This window comes from Eubalaena glacialis, chromosome 11 (assembly GCF_028564815.1).
Source record: "Eubalaena glacialis isolate mEubGla1 chromosome 11, mEubGla1.1.hap2.+ XY, whole genome shotgun sequence".
NCBI lineage: Eukaryota > Metazoa > Chordata > Mammalia > Artiodactyla > Balaenidae > Eubalaena > Eubalaena glacialis.
Genome location: NC_083726.1, coordinates 27597232 through 27616612, shown reverse-complemented (window position 1 = coordinate 27616612; position 19381 = coordinate 27597232). Strand labels below are relative to the sequence as shown.

At 40.8% G+C, this 19381-nt stretch overlaps 1 protein-coding gene across 8 annotated transcripts in view; it reads left to right on the top strand.

The window, feature by feature from the left end:
• The window catches only part of MRPL42 (mitochondrial ribosomal protein L42), a 63662-nt gene extending 44481 nt beyond the window's left edge, over positions 1-19181 (top strand). For 7 of the 8 annotated variants that reach the window (XM_061205446.1, XM_061205444.1, XM_061205441.1 and 4 more), the window contains exons 6-8: positions 13685-13736; positions 16034-16109; positions 18914-19181. In XM_061205446.1, the coding sequence (XP_061061429.1) occupies positions 13685-13736; positions 16034-16109; positions 18914-18939 (154 nt within the window). In that variant the 3' untranslated portion in view covers positions 18940-19181. Of the gene's footprint in view, positions 1-11716; positions 11997-13684; positions 13737-16033; positions 16110-18913 lie in introns of those variants that run through there. The other variant, XR_009702560.1, reaches the window with a different exon arrangement.
• The last annotated feature ends 200 nt before the right edge of the window (positions 19182-19381 follow it).

Here is a 19381-nt window from a genome sequence, read left to right as displayed (position 1 = left end):
ACAAAACACAAAACACCCCGCCCCTCTCTCGGCTAAAATGAGTGACAGCTACTTTACCAATATATAGTGCTATCCTTGCTCTGGGGCGTCCTTCCTGTAGATAAGATGTATTGAGATGCCGATCATAAAATGCCTCTTCTTTCCAACAGTGGCCGATCTAGAGCAGACCCCTGCTTCCTCAGCCCTCTCTCAAATCACTCAACCAAATCTCAAATTCTCTAATAGGTTCCTTCAGACACTCTCTTTCTGAGTCCTGGGGTTCCCTAGGCTGTGTATCCTCCTTCACTACAATGAGTAATAAATTCAGTTTGTTCAACTAGAGATGTGTTTCTGGTGGTCTCTGGCTGAAGTGCACTGACATTAAGAATAACCCCAGAGTTTCTTGGTTAGACAGTCAGATGTTGGTAGTATCGGTAATAGAAATAAAGAATACTAGACGAGATGACGAAAATGTCTTCAGTTTTTAACAGGTTATCTTAGAGATATCAGTGGGTTAACTAAGTGGAGATATCCAGGAGGCAGTTGGATGGACTTATGGTTCTGGAGCTTTAAGAGAGTTGTCTGTGCTAAATCTATCTCTCCTCTGCTACCTACACATAAATATACTTGGAAGTATATGTTTGAGAGCCATTGTTTATATAATAATTGAAGCTGTGGGATTAGCTAAGATCACCCAGGGAGGGAATAGAATGAGAAAAGTGCTGAGGACAGAACCCTAAGGAACACCTGTATTTATGAGGTGGGCAGAAAATGAGATACCCAGAAAAGACTCTTAGAAGGAGCTGTTATTGAGAAAATGACCAGAAGTTAGAGGACATGAGAGTTTTTAGAAGGAGGATGAGATTAATAGTTTTATATACTGATAAGAATTCAGTTAAGGTAAGGAGCCCTACAAGCTCTTTGACATTCCCCGTCAGTTTTGAGCGCCTCTTCATTTGCTGGTACAATAAGATGTTTCAGGCTCCTCTTGTACTTCCCTCCTCTAGCCTTGGAATCAGCCATTTCTAAGGACTCCTGTTTCCTTTGAGTGGAAAATGGTACTTAGAAACCAAGATCTTGCACACTGCTCCTTTTAAAAAGCATGTCTGTGAAGGGCTGTGGCTATGCAGTGTCACGTAGGAGAATGGAAGGACGGAGAGAGGGGGAAACTTGGCTTAGGTAAAGATGAGCAAAGCAGAGGTCTGATTATTAGAATTGAAACTTAAGGTCAAAAGCAGGTGAAAGATGATTTGATCTTGAGTCCCAGAGTGGCACATAGAACTCCAAGGTCTCCTTAAGGTTAGGATTCATTTTAGGAAATCTGGGCAGAGCTCTGACTTTCAGCAGACATTACATGATCTCAGCAGGGGAGGGAGGCCATCTGACAAGGGTGGACAGGGAGCAAAGCCTGACACCACTTGTGAAACGTTGGGGTTATCTACCTGTGCCAAGCATTTTGTCTTGGTGAGCGGTCTTTAGCATTGAAATTGTAACTCTCTACTTGTTAAAGTGATAATTATGTTTATTGGCATTAATATTCCTTATTATTAAGAAAAAAATTGGATGTTTGATGTGAACATCTCTGGTTTTGTTGACCTAGCATTTCAATCCTCTTTTTTCCGGAAAATGCTTATTTTTCTAAGACAAACATCTTGCAGGAGTCCCAACTCCTGGCCTTAGCAAATTGGACTAGAGATGAGTAACCATATCAAGTAGGGCTGATCAAAATACAGTGTTTTGGTCCTGACTTTGCAGATAACCTAAACCAGGCCAATGAGAGTCCTTCTTCAGGATTTGAAAAACTGGCCCTGGGCAAAGAGGCTTACTCCCTCCCTAAGACAAATTGAGAAGTGGAACATTCGATTTGTTTTTGGCATAATTCCTAGGAATAAAGCCGGCATAAGAGAAACAGAGATAAGGGATTAAAGGAGAAGACTCTGGGTGGTGTTTGAATCTCTGATTCCTTGTCTGTGAGGCCGAGGTGTGCCCTTGCCATCTCAGGACTATCTGAGCCTTCCAACATAGATTTTTTTTTGCCTAAGCTAGTTTGATGTGGGTTTCAGTCACTTTTTACCCAAAGAGAGAGACCTCACTCATATGAGTTCAAGTAAATCTGGGTTTAACTGACATTGTCAAAAGTTAACTTCATTTTGATAAGCATCTCAAACATCCCACCCAAAATGGTAAGAAATAAAGTGACCGTAAATGGCTGTTGTATTTTTCCTAATAAGAGTAGCAGTTGTCCAAAATGATTTTTTTCTATCTATGCCTAATATTAGAGCACCTATCCACGCAGTGTCCCAAGGATCTCTTTCTTGTTAGCAACCTTAGTTTAAATTGTATTTCCATTCCTACCTCCCCCATCACACTATTGCACTGAATGTGTATTATCTTGTCACTTTATCAAATACTTCCTTTTCTAAAGCAACAAGAAATAAATAAGTTTTGTAAGAGAAAATAATCTTTCTTTCCTTTAGTTACAAACAAGTTCCCAAGTGCCTACTCAAGCTTACACTTTCTCTAATGAAGAGTTACTTTAACAGGTTTTACTGTCTCTATTAGCTTTTCTAGTCCTTAAGGCTAAGTAGAAACCCTAATCCTTGTGTTTACCCAGACATTTGCTGAGTTCAAGGACAGCTATCCAAGCTGGTTAATGGCTATATTCTTTAAAAAGAATCTGGGTTTGGTTCAATGCTTATAATCATCCAATGCCGTCAATGGCAGTGTTAATCATTGCATTCCATCATTTTTCTTTACCTACCTCTCCTTGCAGAATCAGCCTCCAATTTTCTTCTGGGGATTTACCCTTTCCCCACTCTCAGTCTGTGAGGTCTCAGTGGCATTCTGATCCCTACATCAAGAGTGGAGCCATGACCCAGGCCCAAGACAGCCTGCACATGTGTTCCTGAGTGGGTACCTGACCTAAACCAGTGCAATTCAAGGACATTTCAAGACTTTTATGAATGCCACCAGCAGATATATTTTTTCTCTCCACTGGATATGAACTTAAGGGTCTGTGAGGCTGGCATTCCTGCAGCCATCTTATGACCATGTGGGGATTGTCTGTCTGAGAATGGAGCCGACCCAAAAGACAGGAAGCTGAGAGATGGAGAAAGAAAAACTAGGTTCTAGTTAGTTACACTGAAACTTACCTTTTGCTTAATCACAATTGAATGGATCTTTCTTTTACTTCCAACCAAGAGTCTTAACTGATGTAACAATGATGAGGTAAAATTCACTTGAATAAGAGTCAAAATTGGATAAATACATATAAATCTGAATTTTTTAGGAGCAAGATCTGAAAACAAATGAAAACTCAGAATCTATTGGCCATGACAGCTCTTCCTATAGACTTGCCAAAATTAATTGTCTAGAAAAGAGAGTAAAACATAAGAAAGCAGGCTTTGAATATTCTGAAAAATCCAACCAATTGCTTGGAATAACTGAGGGGCTGAGATTTAATCTACTGCCTTAACAATGCATTACAATGAGAACAGTTGTTCTGAGTTGTGACCATGAGACACCAGAAAGGCACAGTTATCAGAGAGTAAGATTCATAGGGTCATAGAATTTTAGGTTACTACTTAGTAATGCAGAGAAATGAACTCATGCCATTTTCAACAATATACAGATGAGCCTTGAACAACACGGGTTTGAACTGTGTGGGTCCACTTATACGCAGATGTTTTTCAAGAGTAAATACTTCAGTACTACACCATCCCTGGTTGGTTGAATCCAGGGATGCAGAACCGCTGATATGGAGGAACTGCATATATAGAGGAACAGGGTATATGGAGGGCCAACTATACATCTTATGTGGATTTTAAACTGTGTGGAGGGTCAGAGTTGGCACCCCTAACCCCTGTGTTGTTCAAGGGTCAACTGTAAATTCTTAAATAACTGAAAACTTAAATATATGAAAACAATGGTTTTCCAATCCCTTCTACTGACTAAGGCTCTATGATACAAGGGGATTTTACCATGGCTGGGCCGTCTTAGGTCTTGGGCAACATAGAAGCTTAAAAAACAACCCCAACCTCTTTTCTCCATCCTATAATTCATATGTGGGATAAATGGTCTACTTTTTAAAGTAAGCTTTGAGGAATGTCACACATTTTGATTCAAATTATTTGGGAGGAAGCATGTGAAATAGAAAATGGAAGAAATTTAGAGTTAGCAGATTTTCATTTGGATCTTATCCCTGTCCATAACTGTGTCAGCTAGCTACTAGATGTAAGCCCATGAGGGCACGGCCCAGATCTATCTTAATTCACTGATGAACACACCATGCCGAGTACATATACTAGATGCTCAATACATTTTTTTTTAACATCTTTATTGGAGTATAAATGCCTTACAGTGTTGTGTTAGTTTCTGCTGAATAACAAAGTGAATCAGCTATATGCATACGTATATCCCCATATCCCCTCCCTCTTGCATCTCCTTCCCACCCTCCTTATCCCACCCCTCTAGGTGGTCGCAAAGCACCAAGCTGATCTCCCTGTGCTATGCAGCTGCTTCCCACTAGCTATTTTACATTTGGTAGTGTTTATATGTCAGTGCTACTCTCTCACTTCGTCCCAGCTTACACTTCCCCCTCCCCGTGTCCTCAAGTCCATTCTCTACGTCTCTGTCTTTATTCCTGTCCAGCCCCTAGGTTCTTCAGAACCATGTTTTTTGTTTTTTTAGATTCCATATATATGTGTTAGCATATGGTAGTTGTTTTTCTCTTTCTGACTTACTTCACTCTGTATGACAGACTCTAGGTCCATCCACCTCACTACAAATAACTCAGTTTCATTTCTTTTTATGGCTGAGTAATATTCCATTGTATATATGTGCCACATCTTTATCCATTCATCTGTCGATGGACACTTAGGTTGCTTCCATGTCCTGGCTATTGTAAATAGTGCTACAATGAACATTGTGGTACATGACTCTTTTTGAATTATGGTTTTCTCAGGGTATGTGCCCAGTAGTGGGATTGCTGGGTCATATGGTAGTTCTATTTTTAGTTTTTTAAGGAACCTCCATACTCTTCTCCATAGTGGCTGTATCAATTTACATTCCCACCAACAGTGCAAGAGTGTTCCCTTTTCTCCACACCCTCTCCAGCATTTATTGTTTGTAGATTTTTTGATGATGGCCATTCTGACTGGTGTGAGGTGATACCTCATTGTAGTTTTGATTTGCATTTCTCTAATGATTAGTGATTTTGAGCATCTTTTCATGTGTTTGTTGGCAATCTGTATATCTTCCTTGGAGAAATGTCTATTTAGGTCTTCTGCCCATCTTTTGATTGGGTTGTTTGTTTTTTCGATATTGAGCTGCATGAGCTCCTTGTAAATTTTGGAGATTAATCCTTTGTCAGTTGCTTCGTTTGCAAATATTGCCTCCCATTCTGAGGGTTGTCTTTTCATCTTGTTTATAGTTTCCTTTGCTGTGCAAAAGCTTTGAAGTTTCATTAGGTCCCATTTGTTTATTTTTGTTTTTATTTCCATTTCTCTAGGAGGTGGGTCAGAAAAGATCTTGCTGTGATTTATGTCATAGAGTGTTCTGCCTATGTTTTCCTCTAAGAGTTTTATAGTGTCTGGCCTTACATTTAGGTCTTTAATCCATTTTGAGTTTATTTTTGTGTATGGTGTTAGGGAGTGTTCTAATTTCATTCTTTTACATGTAGCTGTCCAGTTTTCCCAGCACCACTTATTGAAGAGGCTGTCTTTTCTCCATTGTATACTCTTGCCTCCTTTATCAAAGATAAGGTGACCATATGTGCGTGGGTTTATCTCTGGGCTTTCTATCCTGTTCCATTGATCTATATTTCTGTTTTTGTGCCAGTACCATACTGTCTTGATTACTGTAGCTTTGTAGTATAGTCTGAAGTCTGGGAGCCTGATTCCTCCAGCTCCGTTTTTCTTTCTCAAGATTGCTTTGGCCATTCGGGGTCTTTTGTGTTTCCATACAAATTGTGAAATTTTTTGTTCTAGTTCTGTGAAAAATGCCATTGGTAGTTTGATAGGGATTACATTGAATCTGTAGATTGCTTTGGGTAATAGAGTCATTTTCACAATATTGATTCTTCCAATCCAAGAACATGATATATCTCTCCATCTGTTTGTATCATCTTTAATTTCTTTCATCAGTGTCTTAGAGTTTTCTGCATACAGGTCTTTTGTCTCCTTAGGTAGGTTTATTCCTAGGTATTTTATTATTTTTGTTGCAGTGGTAAATGGGAGTGTTTCCTTAATTTCTCTTTCAGATTTTTCATCATTAGTGTATAGGAATGCAAGAGATTTCTGTGCATTAATTTTCTATCCTGCTACTTTACGAAATTCATTGATTAGCTCTAGTAGTTTTCTGGTAGCATCTTTAGGATTCTCTATGTATAGTATCATGTCATCTGCAAACAGTGACAGCTTTACTTCTTCTTTTCTGATTTGGATTCCTTTTATTTCTTTTTTCTTCTCTGATTGCTGTGGCTAAAACTTCCAAAACTATGTTGAAGAATAGTGGTGAGAGTGGGCAACCTTGTCTTGTTCCTGATCTTAGAGGAAATGGTTTCAGTTTTTCACCATTGAGAACAATGTTGGCTGTGGGTTTGTCATATATGGCCTTGATTATGTTGAGGTAGGTTCCCTCTATGCCTACTTTCTGGAGAGTTTTTATCATAAATTGGTGTTGAATTTTGTTGAAAGCTTTTTCTGCATCTATTAAGATTATCATATGATTTTTATCCTTCAGTTTGTTAATATGGTGTATCACATTGATTGATTTGTGTATATTGAAGAATCCTTGCATTCCTGGGATAAACCCCACTTGATCATGGTGTATGATCCTTTTAATGTGTTGTTGGATTCTGTTTGCTAGTATTTTGTTGAGGATTTTTGCATCTATGTTCATCAGAGATATTGGCCTGTAATGTTCTTTCTTTGTGACATGTTTGTCTGGTTTTGGTATCAGGGTGATGGTGGCCTTGTAGAATGAGTTTGGGAGTGTTCCTCCCTCTGCTATATTTTGGAAGAGTTTGAGAAGGATAGGTGTTAGCTCTTCTCTAAATGTTTGATAGAATTCGCCTGTGAAGCCTCTGGTCCTGGGCTTTTGTTTGTTGGAAGATTTTTAATCACAGTTTCAATTTCAGTGCTTGTGATTGGTCTGTTTATATTTTCTATTTCTTCTATGAATTTGTCCATTTATTCCAGGTTGTCCATTTTATTGGCATATAGTTGCTTTTAGTAATCTTTCATGATCCTTTGTATTTCTGCAGTGTCAGTTGTTACTTCTCCTTTTTCATTTCTAATTCTGTTGATTTGAGTCTTCTCCCTTTTTTTCTTGATGAGTCTGGCTAATGGTTTATCAATTTTGTTTATCTTCTCAAAGAACCAGCTTTTAGTTTTATTGATCTTTGCCATCGTTTGCTTCATTTCTTTTTCGTTTATTTCTTTTTTTTTTTAAATTAATTAATTTATTTATTTAGGCTGTGTTAGGTCCTCGTTTCTGTGCGAGGGCTTTCTCTAGTTGCGGCAAGAGGGGGCCACTCTTCATCACGGTGCGCGGGCCTCTCACTATCGCGGCCTCTCTTGTTGCGGAGCACAGGCTCCAGACGCGCAGGCTCAGCAATTGTGGCTCACGGGCCTAGCCGCTCCACAGCATGTGGGATCTTCCCAGACCAGGGCTCGAACCCGTGCCCCCTGCATTGGCAGGCAGATTCTCAACCACTGCGCCACCAGCGAAGCCCTTTCGTTTATTTCTGATCTGATCTTTATGATTTCTTTCCTTCTGCTAACTTTGGGGTTTTTTAATTCTTTCTCTAATTGCTTTATGTGTAAGGTTAGATTGTTTATTTGAAATATTTCTTATTTCTTGAGGTAGGATTGTACTGCTATAAACTTCCCTCTTAGAACTGCTTTTGCTGCATCCCATAGGTTTTGGGTCGTCGTGTTTTCATTGTCATTTGTTTCTAGGTATTTTTTGATTTCCTCTTTGATTTCTTCAGTGATCTCTTGGTTATTTAGTAGTGTATTGTTTAGCCTCCATGTGTTTGTATTTTTTACAGTCTTTTTCCTGTAATTGGTATCTAGTCTCAGCATTGTGGTTGGAAGAGATACTTGATACGATTTCAATTTTTTTAAATTTACCAAGGCTTGATTTGTGATCCAAGATATGGTCTATCCTGGAGAATGTTCCATGAGCACTTGAGAAGAAAGTGTATTCTGTTGTTTTTGGATGGAATGTCCTATAAATATCTATTAAGTTCATCTTGTTTAATGTGTCATTTAAAGCTTGTGTTTCCTTATTTATTTTTATTTTGGATGATCTGTCCATTGGTGAAAGTGAGGTGTTAAAGTCCCTTACTATTATTGTGTTACTGTCGATTTCCCCTTTTATGGCTGTTAGCATTTGCCTTATGTATTGAGGTGCTCCTATGTTGGGTGCATAAATATTTACAATTGTTATATCTTCTTCTTGGATTTATCCCTTGATCATTATGTAGTGTCCTTCTTTGTCTCTTGTAATAGTCTTTATTTTAAAGTCTATTTTGTCTGATATGAGAATTGCTACTCCAGCTTTCTTTTGATTTCCATTGGCATGGAATATATTTTTCCATCCCCTCACTTTCAGTCTGTATGGGTCCCTAGGTCTGAAGTGGGTCTCTTGTAGACAGCATATGTATGGGTCTTGTTTTTGTATCCATTCAGCTAGTTTATGTCTTTTGGCTGGAGCATTTAATCCATTTACATTTAAGGTAATTATCAATATGTATTTTCCTATTACCATTTTCTTAATTGTTTTGGGTTTGTTTTTGTAGGTCTTTTCCTTCTCTTGTGTTTCCTACCTAGAGAAGTTCCTTTAGCATTTTTTGTAAAGCTCGTTTGGTGGTGCTGAATTCTCTTAACTTTTGCTTGTCTGTAAAGCTTTTGATTATTCCATCAAATCTGAATGAGATCCTTGCTGGGTACAGGAATCTTGATTGTATGTTTTTCCTTTTCATCACTTTAAATATGTCCTGCCACTCTCTTCTGGCTTGCAGTTTCTGCTGAAAGATCAGCTGTTAACCTTATGGGGATTCCCTTGTATGTTATTTGTTGCTTTTCCCTTGCTGCTTTTAGTATTTTTCTTTGTATTTAATTTTTGATAGTTTGATTAATATGTGTCTCAGCGTGTTTCTTCTTGGGTTTATCCTGCCTGGGACTGTTGGCGCTTCTTGGACTTGGGTGGCTATTTTATTTCCCATGCTAGGGAAGTTTTCGACTATAATCTCTTCAAATATTTTCTCAGACCCTTTCTTTGTCTCTTCTTCTTCTGGGACCCCTATAATTCCAATGTTGGTGCGTTTAGTGTTGTCCCAGAGGTCTCTGAGACTGTCCTCAATTCTTTTCATTCTTTTTTCTTTATTCTGCTCCCTGGCAGTTATTTCCACCATTTTATTTTACAGCTCACTTTTCCATTCTTCTGCCTCAGTTATTCTGTTATTGATTCCTTCTAGAGTATTTTTAATTTCAATAATTGTGTTGTTCATCACTGTTTGTTTGCTCTTTAGTTCTTCTAGATCCTTGTTAAATGTTTCTTGTATTTTCTCCATTCTGTTTCCAAGATTTTGGATCATCTTTACTGTCATTACTCTGAATTCTTTTTCAGGTAGGTTGCCTATTTTGTCTTCATTTATTTGGTCTTGTAGGCTTTTACCTTGCTCCTTCATCTGTAACATATTTTTTGTCATTTTATTTTATTTTTTGATGGGTTGTGTTGTATTCCTGTCTTACTGGTTGTTTGACCTGAGACGTCCAGCACCAGAGTCTGCAGGCAGTTGGTTAGAGCTGGGTCTTGGTGCTGAGATGAGGACCTCTGGGAGGCCTCACTCCAATTGATAGTCCCTGGGGTCTGAGGTTCTCTGTTAGTCCAGTGGTTTGGACTCAGAGCTTTCACTACAGGAGCTTGGGCCCGACCTCCAGCCTGGGAACCAAGATCCCGCAAGCTTTGTGGTGTGGTAAAAAAAAAAAAAAAAAGAGGGCTTCCCTGGTGGCGCAGTGGTTGAGAATCTGCCTGCCAATGCAGGGGACACAGGTTCGAGCCCTGGTCTGGGAAGATCCCACATGCCGCGGAGCAACTAGGCCCTTGAGCCACAACTACTGAGCCTGCGCGTTTGGAGCCTGTGCTTCGCAACAGGAGAGGCCGCAATAGTGAGAGGCCCGCACATCGCGATGAAGAGTGGCCCCCGCTTGCTGCAACTAGAGAAAGCCCTCGCACAGAAACAAAGACCCAACACAGTCAAAAATAATAAATAAATAATAACTAAATTTTTAAAAAAAAGGAAGAAAGAAGGAAAAGAAGGAGCAGTATAATATCAAAGAATAAAAAGCAAAATAAAATTAGAAAGATAAAAAATATATTAGGAAAAATAAAACTATAATTGAAACAACTGCAAAAAGGTCAAATAAAACCACAACAGAAAAAAAATAAATAAAAGGGGGTGGGAGAACAAGCCAAAAGGAGAGAACAATAACAAAGTATAAAGAATAAAATAAAATTAGAAAAATAAAAGATTTATTAGGAAAAATAAAAATATAAAAGAATCAACAACAATGAATCAACAAGGTAAAACAGAACCCCAGTCTAAAAGAGGAAAAAAGGAAAAAAAAAAAAAAGCCTTGGCTATGGGGGTGGAGTTTTGGCAGGGGTGGAACTTAGGCAGGAGCCGGGGCCTAGGTGGGGCGACGTTCAAGCGTGGGGCGGGGCCTCTGCTTAGGAGCTGTGGGGAAGGGGAGAGGCAGCCGTGGAAAGGAGGCCCTCTGGAGTGTGGAGTTCCAGAGTTTGGAGGTAGGGCCCTGCGTGAGGGTGTGTGGGTGGGGTTTGGGCCCAGCACGTTGGAGGGGGTCTCCGAGTGTAGAGGTGGGGCCCTGGGTGGGGGTGTAGGGGCGGGGCTCGGGTTCTGCGGGGCAGGAGGGAGGCTCCAAGGGCAGAGCATTAGGCCCAGGAGCCCAACAGGCTCCCCAGTGCCTAAGTGGACAGGGAAAGCGCTGGCCCCGTTCCCTTCCGTTCCTTCATGCCCCTCCCCCACCATCTCCCCCAGGGTCCCCCCCATTGCCGCTGGACCCCTAACCGTGGGTGGGTCCCACTGGGTGTAGGAACTCCTCCCATCCCCCCAGCCACCCCTCAGGGGTGCCAATCCAAGGTCCGGCCTTTACTTTTGCTCCCCCTTCCCTCCCTCCCAGTCCCTCAGGCAGGACCCGCACAGCTGGAGGGGGCCTAGGTGGGCAGAGGATCAGACCTGGGATCTCAGCAGGTTCCTGGGGACCCGAGTGAGCAGGGGAAACCTGGCCATGCTCCCTTTTGATCCTCTGCCCTCCCAATGGTCCCCCAGTTTCCCCCTTTGGGTGTGGGATCCCTTCCCCTCCCCCAGCCGCCCCTCAGGGGCGCCAGTCCTGTCCCACCTCCACTTCTCCTCCCCCTTCACTCACCCCACACCCCACATCCTACCCAGTTGCTGGGGGTTCCTCCCATCCCCTTAGGTGTCTGTGGTCCCCCACCAGTGCCTGGTAGCTGCCCTTACATTTTTTTGTTAAATAAATTAATATATGGATTTTGCATGAGTCCCTTAGTTTTTCTTATGTTATTTAGGCTAACTGGTGCAACAACATCAAAACGTCAGTGCCTGGACAGAGGAAGGGCTTATTTCTCATTACTGCTATACTCTCACTTGGGTCAATTTCACAATGGGAAAAACATCTCTGCTCCACAGAGTCATTCAGAGACCCAGGCTCCTTCCAGTGGGTGGCTTCACCATCCCTTGAGGCCGCGAACTCCTCTACTGGATCCCATGCATCTGGATGCCAGGCAAGGGAGAAGAGAAAATGTGAAGAGAGGATTGTATGGTGGGTCAGCCCTAAAGGAGGGGGCTTCTGCCATATTTCATTGGGCAGAAACTTAGTTCTCTGCTGCTCTACCCCTCCAACTGCAAGAGAGCTAGGAACAGTGATCTAGTGACGCACCCTAGAAGAAGAAGAGAAACTCATACATCAGTAAGAATTCACTTTCTCTGCTTCACTCTCTGAGCCCCAACTTCTGAAAAGAAGAATTAACAATTGCTATTTGTCAACACTTTATGGGGATTTAATGAGGCAATAAATGTGGAAGTACTTGGTAAAGTGCTAATCAAATGTTAGTTATGAATATTCCTGGGTAATTTAGTCCCTTTACTCCTGCTTTCATGGGTGAAATGTATAGGCTGAAATGCCCTCTAAGAATCCTTTCCAGCTCTAAAATGCTTAGCTTCTGTGGTTCTTTTAAAGCTTCAGCAAGCAAGTGCCTTTCTGACTTTGTGGTGGTGCCTGGGATAAGCCCTTTAGGATCCTACAACCCAACCGCCTGTCCCCAAACCCTCTTTGATTGCTATAATATTGCCTGTGTTCTTTCTGAGACATAAGCTGACTCAGTCTTATCTCATTTTAATTCTGTTCATTCCAACTATGGGTAAAAGATAAATTTTGCTTCCTGTTGCATCAGCAAGTTGTAGCCCGTTAGATTCTTAATTTCAGAAGAAAATTGTAGATGGGGGAATAGAATCCAAGAAAGCATTCTACAGATTTGAAATATTAAAAACAAACAGGATTACTTTAATCCTGCCTTGAAAGATTCTGTGTAATAGAATTGGTTCAATCTACTGCCTTTGTGGTTTCTTCAGTCTCTTACCCCAGCTTCCCAACATTTTTCTCCAGCTAAATTCCCTTTGTGGTTCATTGACAACTGTTTTGCACAACTCCTAGAGGAGGTGAGCAAGGAGAAGTCTGAATTCTCCTCTGTTAAGGACAGAATATGCATTGATGATATGCATTGATGCTCGGGGGTATTCCAGCTTCTAGGTAATTTGAATAAAGCAGAGGAAATGATCTACCCACTTCCATTCAGGCCCCTTCTTATCTTTCTCCAGACCACAGCCAGGGGGCTTTTTTCACATTGCAAATCTGATGTCATTCCTGTGGTTAAACAGTTTAATGTGTATTGTACTTTTTAAAAAAACTTTGATATATATTATACAAATAATACAATGCACAGATCTTCAGTACAGTTTGAGGAGTTTTGATAATTGGATATGCTTGTGAAATCACCACCCCAAACAAAATATAGAACATTTTTATCACCTCAGAAAGTTCTCTTGCTCCCCTTTTCCAGTGATTTCACTCCCTGCCCAACCCCCAAACCCAGAGGCAACCACTTTCTGATTTTTATCACCATAGATTAGTTTTGCCCATTTTCAGATCCATACAAATATAAATACACAGTATGGACTTCTTTTGTGCCTGGCTATTTTTACTCAAAATAATCTTCTGGACAGCATTCTGTGTTGTTGTGTGTTCATTCCTTTCAGTTGAGTATGAATATACTGCAATTTATTTATCCATTCTCTTGTTGATGGACATTTGGATTGTTTCCAGTTTTAGGCTATTTTAAGGCAGCTGTGAATATTCATGTTAAGTCTTTTGGGGATATAAGTTTTCGTTTCTCTTGGGTAGATACCTAAGAGTGGAATTGTCAAGTAATAGGGGCTTTAACAGTCTAAAGACCCATTTAGGATGAAGACCAAAACCCTGCATGACCTTGATCATGGGGTCATCCCACAAACTCCCCCCTTCTCTTCACTCTCTGACTGCAGCCCCTCTGTTCATGCTCTTCCCTCTGCCTGATACACACTTTCTTGCCTCTTTTCCAGCTTATCCTTCAGATCCAAACTCCAGCAACAGCTGCCCTCCTTCCCCATTAAGGTAAATCCTTTATCACAGGCATCCACAGCTCTGCGTTCTCAATGCCCTGCACACACCAAGACTGTGGTTTTATATTCATGGGCATGAGTACAGCTTACCCTCGAACAACTCAGGGGTTAGGGGCGCTGACCCTCTGCACAGTGGAAAATCCACATATAACTTATAGTCGGCCCTCCCTATCCACAGTTCAGCATCCACAGATTCAACCAACCCTGGTGATGTAGTACTGTAGTATTTGAAAAAAACTAAAAGAAATCTGCATATAAGTGGACCTGCGCAGTTCAAGCCCATGTTGTTCAAGGGTCAGCTGTATTTATTTAGTGTTTGCTTCTCACTCAGCTCAGGCTCCATGAGAGCAGGCTATCTGTCTGTTTCACTCACACAGTGCCTGGTCTAGTTTCTGGCACATACTAAGCATTCAATAAGTCACTGTTGCATGAATGAATGATGGTGCTGTCCCTTACCACACCACAGATTCTGTCCTCCACTTCGGTAAAACCCCTTTTGTTTATGCAGAGAAGAAACTCTTTGTCCTCCTCATGGATTTCTCCATAGCCGGGACTCAGCTGGAGAAAAAAAAAAGACCGGGCAATCAGTTACGTTTAGGCTGCCTGGCTTCCAGGAAAGAGAAGAGCTTGAATTTCAATCTTAATAATCTTTGTCTTAAGCAGACCATTATATAAATGAAATCCCTGCTAAAAGGGCTTCTGATCCAAATAAGACTACAAAGCAATGCAGTTAGCAAGTATTCCACCTTGAACTACATCAAAGGGGACTTGCTCCTAGTTTTGTTTCCCCTAGTTTTTCTTCTTGAGGACAGAATACTGGGGGCATTCTCAAGACAGCACTGGTTTTCTTGGAAAGCAGAAATTCTTCTTAGTAGAGAGTCAGGGAATGAAGCGGTTCCAGAAGAAAAATTAGAGGATAAAATGCTATGCAATGAAATTTGCTTATATATTGAAAAGCGCCTCCGTGAGGCATTTTTACCAGTTGAATTGCCAGAGCAGAGGTGCTGATGAGGTGGGAAGGCTCCTTTACTCCATGTGCTGTTATTGTGAGCAAGGCTAATCAGGGAGATGCTTAACTATACATCCTCTCTCCTCCTCAAACCCCCCCAATACGCAGAGGAATGAAGATGATTACTCGAATCTTACATACCTTTGCATGATTCCATATTTCTCATGAGTGATTTCCTTTCTGAGTTGAGTCCTTGTTTGCGTAGAGCGATAACAATGAGCAGATGAGTGTGTGGATACTCTTTCTTCTCTAAGTATTTTGGCTTTGCAAAAAGAGTGCAAAAATGTGCTCCTAGAGGATGAGTATAGTACCAAAAGGACTATAGGTGTTCAGGAAAACAACTGGAGTTTTATCACGCCAGATTACTTTTATCGCCACCAGGAAATGAAATTATTTTAGGAATCAGCAAATCTCTGTAGAAGGAATGGAAGATACTCTCCTGTCTTTAAATAGGGGTGAGTGATTCTCCCTTTGATGAAGATTTGAGGAAGTCAAAGGTGGTAATATGCATCAGAAACTCTGCCAGGATGTTTATTAAGAAACTTTAGAGTGTTCATACCCTTTGATCTAGTAATTCCACTCCTAGATATCTGTTCTGAAGAATTAATCATAGATATAGACAAGAGACTATTGCAAGGAAGGTCATTGCTGCATAATTTACAATAGGGAGATATTGGAAATGGTCTAAGCGTTTAACAAAAAGAGAATGGCTAAATAAATTCTGGGGTCTGCTTATCATAAATATTATGATATTAAAGTGTTTGCAAAGTCTAGTTAATAAGATAGGGAAAATTCTCCTAGTGAAAGAAGTACCTAGAATAGGGCCCGAGATATTGTAGGTACTCTGTAAATATTTGTTCAAGTAATAGATGGATAGATTATTTTTATAACCAGAAAAAATGATTTGAAAGTCTGCCAGAGAAATGGAGGTTAACATTTTTTTAAAAAATAGGTAGGGTTAACACTTCTGGAAAAGCATTTTGCAGAGGGAAAGAAGATGAAAGCAATTCTCCCCTCTCCTCCCTAAAAACCAACAAAAAACTTGACCTTGAATGTAGGCCAACGGAAAGACGTCTCTCTCGGGACATTTTAGATGGAAACAGAGTCCATTTGCAATGACGGCCAGGGTTGGCCGGGGGGTGGGGGGGTGGGGGGGTGCTTTGCTCTAAAAGGAGAATTTGTTAACTTAATAGTTCTTGAGCACTAAAAATTTTGCTGAGATATTGGTTTGAGAGATTTTTCTAATTTAAAAGAGTTTTGTTCCTTCACTGTTTTGTTAGGTGAAGAGTTGGAAATATTTCTGCCTCATCAAACAGCCTCAATTCCAGAGAGACACCCAGACAGAACATCTGCCATGTAAGCCTGTTTCCTCCTCTTGCCCTCTAAAGTTGAGACTGGCAGCTGTGGGCATTCTTGGAAGTGTTTGCCTTGTACATTTGAGCTCAAACAGCTGGCTCACTGCCAATCTGCACTCCAGATACTTAAATCTTAAATACTTAGTATTCTTCTGAAACTTAAATAGAAGATGCAGCTTCACCAGATATAGACAAGTGCGCGTGCGCGTGTGTGCATTTGCGTGTGTGTGTGTGTGTGTGTGTGTGTAGGGGGGCAGTGGGGAGAGGCACAAAAAGAAAATTGACAAAGAGGTGTAGATTGGAAGCTATACTCTGAGCCAAGCGCTGCGCTTCAGTGGAATTAGGGGTCCACCTACAACAGGAATGTTTCAAAACAAAGATCAGGACAGAGCCAGCAAGGTCCAAGGTCACCCCTAGGGATACATGGATTCTGAAGCAAATTTCTCTGGGCTTCACTGACTGGGAAGACCCAGCTTTGGGAGGTGAAGGGAGGCATTATAATTTTGGAAACCCTCTTTAAGAAAAGAATACAATTTTAGGATGCAAATACTATAACAAGAAGACATGACAGTGCTTACATCTACTAAGCCCCACTATGTGTATCCCCAAGCCAACTTTCCTTTAGCCAGATCCCAACATGTCCAAGGACTCTCCAAAGCTCCCTGACATGTGGGAGATTGTGATGGGAGGAATGTCAGAGAACAAGGACAGAGGTCTTAACTGACTGCGGTTACAATGTCTTAATTTTGCAAATTTAACAAAAACACATGCCCTTGTGAGCATCGTTGGACTTTTCCTAGGGCCTTTACAAGGTAGGGGCTTTGAAACTCAAACTTCATTAACTTTGAGATGAATCCCCTCTGACCATGCCCCACCCTTAGCATTTTTCTGCAGATTACATCAGACTAAAGTTAAAGGCAGCCAATAGGGTAAGTGGAACGCAGAAATTATAGAAAGGGAACTCATCACATACATTCTTATAAGTCCTGTGATCTGATGAAGGACATGTTAGGTCTTCTGGAAGATTCAGTAAAGGAATCTTGGGGCTGAAGATCCAGCCCCCTGAGATAAGCATTAGCACAAGTTGGGAAACAAGACTGCTTCAACCCAGTGGAGAAGGGAAAGTGACTTAGAAGGGCAGAGGAGTTACTTGGAGGTGAGAGAGGTAGCAGATAGTGCCTTGTCCAGGGACCTTACTTTGCTACTTGGCTTGGCAATCATTGCTAGCTTTGCAATTCCCTCCAGGAGAGCAAATGAAGAACTTGGAGTAAGTTTCTCAGGGAAGAGGGTTACACAAATGAAAAAAAACAAGGTTGACTTTTGGGTGGTCTAATGAACCTTAAGTTCTGGGGATTGGGAGTGAGCGGTTGGCGGAGGGATGATGGAGAGCACTCTTCCAACTCTAGGAATCCCTGAGGCAGCAATGGCAGAAACAGTGAGAGTGTTAAGTGGGTGCAGGCACTGGATGGGTGGTTGTTGGGGGGCATGTGGCAGAGAGAACTCTTGAATGAGATGTGAAGTCAAACCATTTAGGTCAATTAAAAATACGAGCTTACCAAACAGCACATATTTTATAAGAACACACAGAAACAAAAGAATGCAAACTAAATACATTAGAAGGGTTGTCTGTGGGAGAGGGTTAAGAGTAAGACTGGGGTTAAAAGGGAACATATTACTCACTTACCCAGTTCTTAATAAATAAGAGAGGAGCCATGAAAACAATCAAATAAAACAAAACACTCCAACAGCAATGGGAGAGCATCAGTTTTTTGTGAAACGGCGAGATTTCCAGTAATAACTCTGGGTGGGATCTGCATACATCAGTTTCAGACTCTCAGTAGTGCCAAGGTTGTTTAGCTTTGGGAAACAAGGGCTGCCCATGTATGAGAATAGAAGGGATATTTTAAAAAACTGCTTCATAGTTTTTTTGGGAAAATGATACATGATTTTGGTTTTCTTAAAAATGCAAACCATACAGATTATTGAATGAATTTAATCCATGTAAAATACTTGAAAGAATGCCTGACACATAGTATGCCCCCAATAAATGTTACAAAAATAACCTGAAATTCCACCACTCGTAGATAACTAGAATTAAGATTCTGGTAAATGTCTTTTCCAGGAAATGTAGCAATTTACTTCTTCAATTGTATATAAATGAGATCAAACTCTACATGATGTTCTGTAATAAAATGAAACTCAGTCTCTATATACACACATCCTGTCGGTTCTGCTGCTCTGGAGAACCCTGACTAATACAGTTTGTTAGGTTGCCCAGCTCAAATGTTTATTGACTTTCTGTATTTATTTCTTTTCTTTTAACCTTTCCTTTCTTTCTTTCTCTCTCTCTTTCTACCTCTTTCTGTCCTTCTTCACTTCCTTCTTTCTTTCTTTCCTTCTTTCCTTTTCTTTCCCCTCCCTCCCTCCCTCCTTCCCTCCCTCCCTCCCTCCCTTCCTTCCTTCCTTCTTCCATTCTAAAAATTATATCCTAGCCCTGTGTCTGGATCTTTTTCAGCCCCTCTGCTTATGCCTGACATGAGGCAATGTGACCTCGGGATCCCCCAAAGTGAGGGGCTCTAACCTATAATCCCTGGGTTTTTTTGGGAGTGAGGAGACTTTTTGACTAGGGACTTGTACGACAAGTGAGATTATAGAAATAAATAGGTCGAATAAATAAAGCCAAGTAATTGAGAATTACTGGCTTTAGTTAAGGGAACTTACTTTAACAACCAGTTCCTCCTTCATTTATCAGTTTACAGCTGAATGTAGAATTTCCTGTTGTTTCTTTTTTTTCCCCCCTTGTAGTGGTTGATGTCATCACTGCCACCTAAAAGAACAATTTTCTACAGTGATGGAGGTTCTGTGATGTCATTGGGATTACAAAAGCTGGCAAGGAAATCTGCTATCAGCACTTATCACCGGAAATTACAAAGGAAATTAATTGTAAGCTTTCTAAGAAAGGACTGTTCAGTGAAACTAAACTTTTTTTTTTTCTTAATTTATTATACAGCGAAAGTCTTTCCTCTCTCTACAGAGAGAATGCCCTACAACTTCAGGAGACTAAATAAACAGGGTTGGTGTAAGAGATAGATTGTCCTACTTTGTGAGTGCTTGATTGGCTAAGTATCTGTGCCAAAATGGTAACTATCTTCATACCGGATGGTTTGGTGATGGACTGTTTTTCAAGCAATCAGACCTTGCCTGAGGAAGCTTTGAAATTTCCCCCTTTCTGTATCTTAGGTCAGATCTCCTAAGCAGGGTTCCCCTGCCCCC